At 30.4% G+C, this 12,187-nt stretch overlaps 1 protein-coding gene across 1 annotated transcript in view; it reads right to left on the reverse strand.

The window, feature by feature from the left end:
* Positions 1–1,135: 1,135 nt before the first annotated feature.
* Positions 1,136–12,187, reverse strand: part of LOC105361690 (box A-binding factor) — a 42,255-nt gene continuing 31,203 nt past the window's right edge. Inside the window, exons 5-9 of the mRNA XM_011498945.1 lie at positions 7,454–7,669; positions 3,870–4,143; positions 3,091–3,107; positions 2,791–3,015; positions 1,136–1,654 (exon numbers count right to left, since the gene is read on the reverse strand). Of these exons, the coding sequence (XP_011497247.1) occupies positions 1,529–1,654; positions 2,791–3,015; positions 3,091–3,107; positions 3,870–4,143; positions 7,454–7,669 (858 nt within the window). The 3' untranslated portion in view covers positions 1,136–1,528. The remainder of the gene's footprint in view (positions 1,655–2,790; positions 3,016–3,090; positions 3,108–3,869; positions 4,144–7,453; positions 7,670–12,187) is intronic.

Consider the following 12,187-nt stretch of genomic DNA (forward strand, 5'->3'; position numbering starts at 1 on the left):
CATAGTAGTTCGTATTAATGTAATTTATATTATATTAATCACATATTAAATTGTGCACAATATTTATAGTTGTTAATGCTTTAATAAAAATGATTTGGTTAAAACAAAAAATTAATGATAAATATAAATTGCTTTTGTCTTCTCTTTACTATACTATAGCCAAAATTACTATTGTACACTATTTTTTTCTCTTTTGGTAATAATCATTATTTACTTTCAACTTATACAGCACAAAGATAAAAACGAATCATCTGTGAAATACATGCATTATTTAATACATGTTAATGCAATATTTTTACGATAAGTATTATCTTTAAGTCAGAGAGCATTATTTTATCATTTTTTCATTTTCCTTCCACTGAAAAAGAAACATAAAATTACGAAAAAAATTTACTAATATTATTAATGAATTAGCTTCATTATTAGTAAATATTCAGTCTCACTGTTAATTCACAGAAAAGACAGTGTCTACGTTATTTATGAAATACTTGTTTTTCTCTTTTAATATTTTTAAAAGTACTAATTTTCTGATGGAAAATTTTTAATGAAAATAGTAGAAAACCAGTAGCTTTCTTTAATCGTATGTAATAAAAATAACTTCTTACTAAATTAAAACATACGTTACCTCTATATAAAGTTAAATTTAATTTTAAGCTAAATTGTTGTAATCATAATTTTTAAGATCTAACCTGTTTAAATCGTATGGTGAAATTTGTATTCGATAAAAGCTTGCTTTTCTAAGGCAATTAACTATTTTTGTACACTTTAACGTTGTTTGAGATAAAGCAGGTGCGCGATTGCCCAAAAAACTCATCCATTCCGTAGTACAGATAAATTAAAATGCCCAAAACAAAAAAAAATATATATATACCAAATTTTTATTCGTCAAGACGCGTAACAATAAAATCGAAGCTTAGAGAGCAAGGTATTAAAGAGACAATTAGAGAAGGCTTAATATTAATAAAAATTAATCGAGTGCCCTTTTATATCTCCAGAGGCTTCGTTATTCTTCTCTTCTTATAATAAAAACAGACAACTGCTCGCGCCTTGTCTTATAAATTTTATATACATGATTTTCTATTTCTTCTCGTCTAGCAGAAAAAAAGAAAACTCTCTCGCGAGCGTATAAAAAATTTTGTATAAAAATAACCTTCCTTCCTCCTCATTCTCGTATACGTATTAATCCTATGTACAATTTGAGTAACCGCTTAGCCTTTCTTTCGCCTGTATTGTTCAACTCTTCGCGCTCACATTTTTCATCTCTTTACTCTTAATACTGCGACATTATAATATCAATAGAATTCCCTTCTTATTAATCCCGTCTCCCTTGTTTCACTCGTCGTACGTACGTAAGTATCGCTTCCACGCGCTCGTCACCTCATCAGGAGTACAGCCGTCCTTAGTCTTTGTGTATAAAAAATATAGATGTGCATCTCCCGCGATGGGTTCGCGCTCGTTATCTGGCCTGACCGCTCGCGATCCTTAATGAGCTTAAGATTTTGTCGGCACAAATCCCGCGGGAGACGCGTCAGTGGGCCTCCTCGGCAAGCGACGTGGCGACGAGGTTCAGCGGCACATCCGAGATGTTTTCTTCGTCGCCATCATCGTCGATGTCGTCAGCTTCGTCCTGGCGTTCATCCTCCGTTTTCACGTGCTGCACAAAAAAAATAATAAAGTCATTTTGTAGTCGGACCCGTAACGAACTTTTGTATTTATATCGGCAAAATAGCTGCTCCCGATATCCATCACCTGTATCTCCAGAGACAGGAGAATCATCAAAGTGTATATTTTATTTTGAAAAGTTATTCATATGGTTAGAATTAATCCGAAGAATCAAATTTCGAGATAAAGCTTTTTATGTTGCAAAATTGTCCAAGTAAGAAAAAAGAAAAAGGATCGATTATTATCGAATCCTTTTAAATCGAAGTTTATTTACATAATAATCTTAAAGTAGATAAGGATTCTAGTTTTAAAGGCGTTAATTCATTAACTCCAACGGGGCATATTAAATCAAAAGTCGTCTTTGCCACTAATGTTTGTATAAAGCAAGTCGTCAAACCCTATGCTTAATTTACGTTTAATCAAATTTAATGCAACGTTTCTTTGTCGATTAGTCTTAAGACAACACTAAATTGCTTCGTGAGATGTCTCTTGTATTCATTTAAGATACGTCAAGGAAATCAGTGTCATTATATTTTATTGTTGTTTCTAATTACTTAATTGCCTCAACGCATTTGCAGGTGTGCCGTCTATAGAAATAAGTAGATTGTCTGCCTTCTAGTTGCATTTTAATCTGAACAAATATCGCTTACCATTTATCTTTTAGAGCGCAATAAGAAAGGAAACAATAAAATACTTAAAGACAAAGTTGAACAGGATTTTTTATAGCACTATTAGTACCGAATAAAATGCTCCCCAAAGGCGATTAAACATATTTAATTCAGATGCAAAGGTGGACTACTATCTTCCTACGGTGTCGATTCGAAAAAAATTATCAATGCTTAATTGGTTTACTAATAAAGTATTCTGATATTAGTACAAGACATCCGTAATACAAGGCATGGTATCTTGGTTATTCATCGTTGATTCTAATCACAGCGGATCATCATAAAGATGGCACGTAACGCTCGCTCGCCGACTTATTGTTGAAGGGGTCGTTACATTTCACTTTACGGGCACCAGCGCGATCGATGAGTATTAACCAAGAACCAATAGCCGTCACGGGTGCCCTAACGAGGCCCTAAACTATGAGCAAACAGGTCTACCGTATGCCAATACACGCGTACTCACGTGCATCATAAAGCTGCTAAGGGGAATGCTGAAGTTGATGGGCGCTCCGGCGAGGGGTCCGCCCCGCACCTGCGGAACGCCGCGCGCCGCCTGCGGAGGCGTCGTCAGGGCCGCCATCATCAGATGTGGTTGAATTTGACGGCGCAACGCCGCGAGCATATCGGCACTTTCGGGGTCCATCGGCTCCTGATGTTGCTGCTGCTGTTGCTGTTGCTGTTGCTGTTGCTGCTGCTGTTGTTGCTGCTGCTGCTGATGGTGATGGTGGTGGTGATGATGCTGTTGCTGCTGGCCCCCTAAGGCACCGCCGTCGCCTTTTTCTGCCAAGTTAAAGCAATTTTAAAAAACGCAGATCGTTATGGAGAATTCGAGGGATTATTGGCCTTGCGATACAAGGATTTTTGAAGGTAAAGGAATATCAGCTTTACAGGTAAAGCTCTTATGTTGTTGCTAATATATTAAAAATTAGGTATATAAAATTTTCCAAGTGCTTATGCATGAAAAATACCCCACGTTTCTGATACGATCATCGGATTGACGAAATTAAATTCATAAACCGTATCAACGTTTCCTCTAGTGAGGGCAAACTTTATTACAGATTTCTAATAATTTCTCTAGAATTTATAATTAATAATTATTTGTAATTGAACTATCGAAGTTAAATAAAATTATAATGCAAACTAGGCGCGATAAGAGTTTAACAAATTTGTAACAAATAGTTTGTATTATATTTAGCATAAAACTTGTCAAATAATACAGTTGTAATTGACAAAATAGGGCGATTATTGCTGTAAAATAAAATTAATCGTCCTGCCGTTGCAAGTCGCATCGTACTCTTAGACTTGAGTCCAAGTTAAAGAAGCTCGACTTTAATAAAAGTGCTGTGCGATCCATTATGGTGTTAATGCTATAGATAGAGACAATGGTAAGGAGAGTAGGTAGGGGAAGGGGACGGAAATTTCTTCCAATTCATGTAACTCCAAAGGATTTCCTCCTCCTTCGAGAAAGGAGAATCCTTTAGATTAGATGGATGCATGGCCGCGCGCCATTGCAAATATAAGATGAAATGTCGTTAATCGTACTTCGGTGCCTGGTGGGCTTCTCGCCCTTGGGCCTGCGCCGACGTGTGTGTATCGTATCTCGACGCATCGTCATTGGCCGATTGACCCCGTGGAGTTTGTAATACAGTCCGCAAGCGTTGCACACCATTTCGCCCTTCATGTTCCGCCTCCAGATTGTCGTGGTCATTGTGCCGCAGTTCGTACACGACATGTCAACCTTCTTCGCGACGCTATTGCTGCCGTTGCCCCCCACGACGCCTTGTTGGTCCACCGACTGTCTCTGTTCATCCTGTAACTGTAGGACACGGATATTACAAACATATGCAAGCACATAGAAAGTAAAAGTGAATGAGTGAATGAGGAAATGAGTGAGTGTGAGAGAGGGGGGTGGAGATAGGGGAGATGGAGAGAAGGAGAGAGATAGACGGAAGTTGAAATTCATGTCTTATGGGAGACACTATACGAATAAAGCATGACATCCTAAAGTAAAAGTTGCTGAACGACACGGCGCGTTCATGAATTGGCAAAGTATGTAAAAAGAAATAAATACGCTAATGAGTGTTTCTGTAATAAATGAATATGGCAGCCTACATTTGTATTTAATGAGCTCTGTAATACTAAGCATTAATAGTTCTAAGCGTTTTCATATATAAAAATTAATTATGTACTAATTTGACGAGGGAGAATAATAATGACAATTTCATAAAATCTTTTTACAAAATGTTCAAACTTAATAGTTTTACAACTATTACACATAAATAACAATAATCTTAAAATATGCAATGTTATTAAAAAAAATCTTTTACCTTACTCCAAATATAAAAAAAGTAAACTCATAAAAAATGCTACTATTACAACTTTTTCTAACTATTATGAAATATCGCCTTGCGCATTTCCGCATTTGACTGCCAAAAAAACTTGCGTTCTCTCAGCTTGTTGCCTCTGCATTATCCAACAGTTACGACTGTATCGCTCACAACTAATATAAAAATAAATTACAATGAAAAATAATATTTATCACAACGTTTACTTTTCTTTATACTTTGAATACTCCATCGAAAGAATGTTATTTAAATGTGTATGGAGGAGGAAATTGAGAAAAAGAAACTGAATTTTAGTACAACCTTTTTTCCAAGTATCAGGATAAAGCTTTCATACTCCTGTAGTTTTGAATGATTTACTTTTCTTAAGAACACGAAAAATCTGGAGATTTTTATGTTTGCTTAGAAAAAAATTAAGCCCTGAGATTTTAACAAAATTTAAGGAATGAAATAATAAATAAATTATAAATAAATAAAATATAAATTAAATCTTAAAAAAGTAGAAGATAAAAATATAACTTCGAGACTGCTAAGCTATTAAATAGAACGTTTTTCAAATAATAATTTATAATTAAGAAAATTTTTAAGATTTTAATTTTTGAAGTTGCTTTAACTTTTTAAGATTCATATTTTTAAGAAAAAAATTTTTTTAAAGAAAATTATATTCAATTTTTAAAGCAAATCTAAAATTATGTAAATGAGCCTATAGTTATGAATTAACTAGAAAGTTAAAAAGTGGAAAATAACAATTAATGTAGTTAATTTCGATTTTATTGAATTACAGCATAACTAGAATTTACTAATAATAATTAATATTATTGTTTATTTAACATTAATTTATATTTCTATTTATAAGTCTATTCTTACATAGAGAGAAACCATAAATTTTTCGGTTGGGAGAAGAGGAGTAACAAGAGAAAGAACTAACGTGCGTGTGTACGTGTGTGTGTGAGAGAGTAAGAGAGAAAGAGAAAAGGTAACAAGCGTAAGAATTATACTAAATATTCTTATTGCAGTTAAAGACATTCTCTCACTTTTCATTGTAAATTTATAATTGGGCGAATATTGTGCCTCTCCGCTATGTATTTTTGTGCGCATGTATTACATATATGTATAGACTTACGGTAATATTTGAGTGTAGAATATTAAATATAACAGTGAATAAGAATTTGCCACCTTTCGTACACATAATACGCCAAGGATACAAACGGACTTCAAGATATATCATCTGCAAATCCCTTTTGAAATACGAGGAACTTATGAACCCTGCGACCATTTACCTACGTACATACGGAAAACGCTAGTTTATGGTAGCGACCGACTTTTCTGTGGCTCTGATCCTCAATTTTGTAGATTTTAACATAAGCCGAATGATATTTTATTTTACCTGATGCACCTTCGGAAAAACAAGGGTGAATATCTATTTTCCCACTTTGTTCACTTGTTAATAAAACTAAATAAGCTCGCGTAATGTCTGCAATTTTGTAATATGATTAATATGCTAATATTTTATTTATGAATTATTATTATGTGTGAAGAAGATAACAATTATGTTTTGTTTATATGCGATTATTCTCATTGTATTTGTAGACTATAATTGTAATTAAAATGAATTACATAGAATTTTTAATAAAATTTGAATAATATTTGGTAAATAATATAGGCAACTATAAATTTTTGCGTTTATTATTCTATAAATATGAAATTAAGATTTTTTCTCTTAAACATCGATGCCCATACAAGTTAATCTACGATTAATATATAAATTGTAGATTGATATCATAGATTGCAAATTAGTATATTGTCATTTAAACTACTTCTCCATATTATTTACCATACGTATCTTGGCAAACATGAATAAATAAAATTTTATTTATTTTAATACTTGTCAAAGTTAGAAACCATTAATTTTGTTAAACAAAGATAGAATCTTTTTAATTAAGTAGCTATGCCTAAGTGTTTAATATGCCAATTTATCATTGCAAACGTATATTCAGGAAGTTTCATATTATCGATCAACAATAATTGGGAAAGTCATTCGAACGTTTATTTTATTCACGCGAATTTGGTAATTAACTAATTGAATAAACTTGTGCATTTACAGGCCAAAAAATATTAAGAAATCTTGAAGAATTTTGAGATCCGGACAAACCCAAGCACACCAAGTTCCATGTTTGGATTGGAATTTGAATCTAAATTCATTCGAACATTCATATAGTTAAAATTAGGCGAGCATATTTGGTTGCTTTATTTATAAGTCAACGTATGAAAAAGATGAATAATTATTGAACTTTTTATATATTATTTGAGGCCCCGTCGAATTCACGATTAAAGAGTCATTTACGACTTAACTAATTGCAGTTAAATTCATTGGTTTAAATTTGCTGGGAGATACATGCCATTTAGTGAAGTTGTCAATCCCATTTTAATTATTTTCAAATTTAACGTCCTGCAAATAATATCTTATATTAAAACAAGTATTGTTTTATATATTTACATAATTGACAAGAATTTAGGAGCTATCAATAAAGCTCTTTGCTATTTTGTTAAAACGTACTTAGTTTATTATCTTTATTAGTTCTATATCAATATACTTTTTTTGTTCTTTTACAAATTATCAAGTTATTCTGTCCACGATATTCTTGCACATGAAACTGACTAGTTCATGAATTGGGAGTAAATAGTGAAAACAACAAATTAAGCCATTCATCTTTCCTTATTGCAATCTCTCGGTTTGTCACTTTTGCACTTTTTATAAAAGTTATGAGGTTAAAGGTATCTAACCTTTCGTTTTATTTTATTGGACCAGGCAGTAAAGTCGTGGGCCTGCTCTTCCAGAGACTCCTGTCGCTGATAGTCAACGGGACTTGTTGGCGCCTTACTCGGATAGCTTTGCTTCCGCCTACCCTTCGTCTCTTTCCGGTTGCTACCAAATCCCCCTCCTGCCCCGCTGCCACCACCACTTGCTGGACTCGATGGATTACTATCCATCGATGTATTCTGGAATTAAATTTATCTTGTCAGCAAGCTATGTATATAATATATTTTAAAACTAAAAGATTTATTAAACAAAGCTTAAAGTCACACTGTGATGCGATTAATTTCAAACGTTGAAGCATTTTACACGCAGCACATTATTTCGGATTCGCAGATATAAATTTTGTATGTATTGTTACATCGATACACAAGTCTTTCATTTAATGCATTCTTTGATGTACACTTTATCTTGGTTTGAATTTTTAAAGTCTAAAACTCAAGTTCATATTAATTAATTCACACATGGTTCACATTTTTATTATTCTGAGCATTTTAAATGTTAGAACAAGTATGTTTTTCACTACAAAGAACGTTCATATTTGAATCATCAAATCAACTCTCTAATTTAAATTCTATTCATATATTCATTCCCGTAGGCGTTATAAAACATACTAATCGTTGGCAAGCGCGACTAGCAAATTTTTATACAAATTCGTTCGTACAACGCATTCCGTCATTGTACAAAAATTAGAAATGCAGCGATAGCAATTTTAGATACTTTTACAACGCGAACATCAATGTCAAATAAATAGCTATACGATGCTAACGCTGATTATCAAATTCATTTGCAAATATGCAAAGGTTTTTTAAAATAGCATGCTCTAGTGTAAATATACTGCTGCAGAGATTGGAAACATTCTCATTGGACGTCAAATGGTATTACGTAAAAGTACCGTTATTATATTTACAGAAAACGTAAACCATAATAATAAACTCCATTAACTCGAGTAAGATTTCGATCGACATTTCATTATAATTAATTTTTAATTAACTTGTTTGCTTATCGGTTAAAACTTAAGTACATATGCATAATATATGAATATATAGATAAGAATATTTATATTCATAGTTATGAAAAAATAAGATGTACAATTTGAAATATTAAAATAATAGAGAGCATGGATGTTAATAATATTTACAATTGATGGATATTTTCATTGTAAGAGTTAGAGAAAAAGAATTATTTTCATTAAATATTCTTAGAGCTTGTTGGAAAACGTAAATTCAAACAATCAAGGTTGAAATTAAAATTTGTATAAAATTATATTATTCATATAAAGAAAGCAGAATTTTTTATTTTCATAATTGAAAAATGAACATTTTTAATCACTATCCTGCAATTTATGTGTAATTATTAACAGATACATTTTTTTAATTATATTTATGTAAATTTTCAAAGAATGAGTTTACACGATGCATTATAAATCTAAAATTATATTACTATTTATTCACAAAAGATTGTATATGACTAAATACATATGATAAATTAAGATATATAGTTAAGCACGTAATAATTAAAAATCTAATTTTAAATTAATAGACATAATAAATATTATCAGAAAATATGACATTTGAAGTATTGACCTTAAATTAATACTATATATTACAATTTTGTAATCGCCACACGAAGGATTATTTTGGCATATGCGCACGCGCGCGTAATATATAAAACGCGGTTTATATAAAAATGAAAGTATATGATGATTTAATTGTTTAGATAAATATAGAAATAAATAACATTACAAAATCTTGTAAGCTACTGTTTTTATACAATTTTTCTATTATCTTTCGATTAATATTTTTCTCGATATAAAAAGATAATACCCTAATATTATGCAATTATAAAAAATATAAAAAACAAATTATTTCGTTATATGTGCTAATATTTTACTTGTAGATATTATTATATCTATAGACTGTAATATTAACACCAAATAGCGATGTACAATTTAAATAACAAAGAATAAAAGTAAGCAAATAAATTTTTATGTTCATAAAACAGTTTAGAAGAAGAACTAAAATAATAAAGGCATATTAACTTTATAAATTCGTATTGTAGACAATACACAAAACCCAAACTTGAAAAACAGAGCCCTTCAGCAAAGTCATTCAATGTTTGCTTTGTACCGCAGGTTTTTTCATCCTAAAGAGAAATAGTTGGGAGCGCAGTAGCCCTCAAATTTGGAAATCAAACAGACCGGGATGGGATGTAATATCGTAGAGACGGACCAAATAACATTTACGGTCACAAACGGTGACAGGTTTACTTTCTTATCTTACGCAAGCATTGGCCAAGAGAGGAGGCAGCAAAAGAGGAAGAGAGAGAGAGAAGCGACTATGCCATGTAAAAGCTACTCGGCAAGCAAACAATGACCGAGCAATAATTGGCAGTTGTTGGAAGAAAATACCATCATGGGCTTGAAGATAGTGAAGTCAAGATCATAGCCCTTTTTTTGAGTAATTTACCGAAAAATGATATTAATAAATATTATTATAAATACATAAAAATTAATTATTAATAAATTTATAATTTTCATTTTTCTCCGATTTATAATAAAATATATTAACTTATGAACTTAATGTTTAAAAACATATATTAGACAAATATGTATTAGATTTTTAGAATTCATTTAAATATTATATCCAAAATTAAATTTGTGCCATTAATAATTAGTATCTGTCCCGTATTATTGAAAAAATATCTACAAAACAAATTATTGATATAAATATACGCAAAAAATTATTCAGAAAATTTCACTAATTTGCATTTAGATATTATTGACGTTCAAATTAAATTACATTAATTGATTACCTACATATATCAATCCGTAGGATGAAAGAGATAAACCGAAGCTCGAGTATATTTAATATACGTTATCATTCGTAAGTTCGAACTACGAAAGAATTTTTTAAATTGTATTTCAATAAATATAATATTTCTTATATAATATTTCAATTTAAATTGTATTCAAATTGAGATTATTTAAAGAAAATTAAGATTCAATTAAAATTCTTACTAATTCTTTATTTTTCAATTATTTTTTATATTTAATAATCAATCTGCAACAAAAATAATAATTGCAATTACTATTACAGTCTGTTATTAAAAATTTGAGAATCTTGTTCTTAATATAAACATATTATAATTTATTTAGATACTTTCCAATTTAAAAATCGAAACAAATTTAAGGTTCCGTATAGTCAAATATAAATTTAATTTCCATGTAATTTGCCTCTAACCGTAAAATGCGATCGAATATTTAAAAAATGTTTATCTAAACTTACTGTCTAAAGATATACTTAGTAAAATTAAGATAATTTTACTTGTTTTATTAAACAAGTGCACAATAATATCTTTTTATTATAGTAGTAATAATTTTAGATAATAATTATTTTATTATTATATTTGAAAACGAAAAGATTCAACAGAAACTTCGAAAATTCACAGACTTATATTATTTATGTGTTTACAATAAATATATCTTAATCGAGTATATATTAAAAAGTTTAAAATATCAAATTATGTCAAATATCAATTTAATTTTAATAAAGTGTTAGCTACTTATATTGTTTCAAATATGAATTACAGATCTTTAAAAACAATTGATCATACTATCATTTAATGTGTGCATTCATTTTGTAAACATTATTGTTCATGAGTCATACATTGATGTTGAATGTAATACGTAACCTCTTCGAACATGCACATATAACAAACTATATATAAAAAGTCAGAAGAAAGTCAATGCACTTGGAATTTGAATAAATATTATGAATTACTGCAAATCGACTATAAATGTTTTAAAATAAATTTACTTATTTAATATTAAATGAATTTCACTTGAAATTTCATGAACCAAATGAAACAATTCGATTAATAATCGAATCCTAGCAGTTAGTCACCTTATTAGTGCGATCATTTATTTAAAAAATATTGTATAACGGCGCTTTTAAATCAAGAAATTTCAAAAGAATACGATCAAAATTACAGATTCCTCGTGAATCATTATCATGAGTCACATTGATTTTTATCGTACTGTTAGAGTATAATCTTAGTATACTTCTTGACTTCCGAGGTTGCCGCACATACTTCACATATATCTTTACAAGAGTTTCATGTCGTGAGTTGTGATCAAATAATTTCAATTAACATAAACTTTATAATGCGAGCCAGGAACATAAGAATTTTTCATTAAGGCTTAAAAGAATTACATTTTATTTCGAATAGCGCCTTTTTTCACACAAATCAGTACCACGTAAAATTAATATCATAATTAAAAATTTATCAGTTAACAAATATACTAATATATCATATGAATTTTATAATTTATTTCAAAATAAAGGGAAAAATTCAGCAAAAACTCTAGCATGACATTTGGTCATAAAGTTGGAACTATTTTAGGAGCTTTGTTTCACTAGAATATTAAACGATATATAATGATGTTTAATTAACTAAAGTTCGCAATTGATCATAGAGATTTTTTAATAAATGTTCTAAACGCCAGTTCCAAGAGTCGCCATTAATTTAAACAATCGAAATGTCGTCGCAAATTTGTGTTACCATTAATTTTAGATGGTCAAGATACAAAATGTTCACTTGTGAATACACATCGTATATTAAAATACGCAAATTTGTATTCTGGGCGCACTTTTACAATAGGAGGGCATAGAACATGCCAATCGACCGCAAAAAAAGGAAGG

This window comes from Ceratosolen solmsi, unplaced genomic scaffold (assembly GCF_000503995.2).
Source record: "Ceratosolen solmsi marchali unplaced genomic scaffold, CerSol_1.0 scaffold10, whole genome shotgun sequence".
Classification (NCBI taxonomy): Eukaryota; Metazoa; Arthropoda; class Insecta; order Hymenoptera; family Agaonidae; genus Ceratosolen; species Ceratosolen solmsi.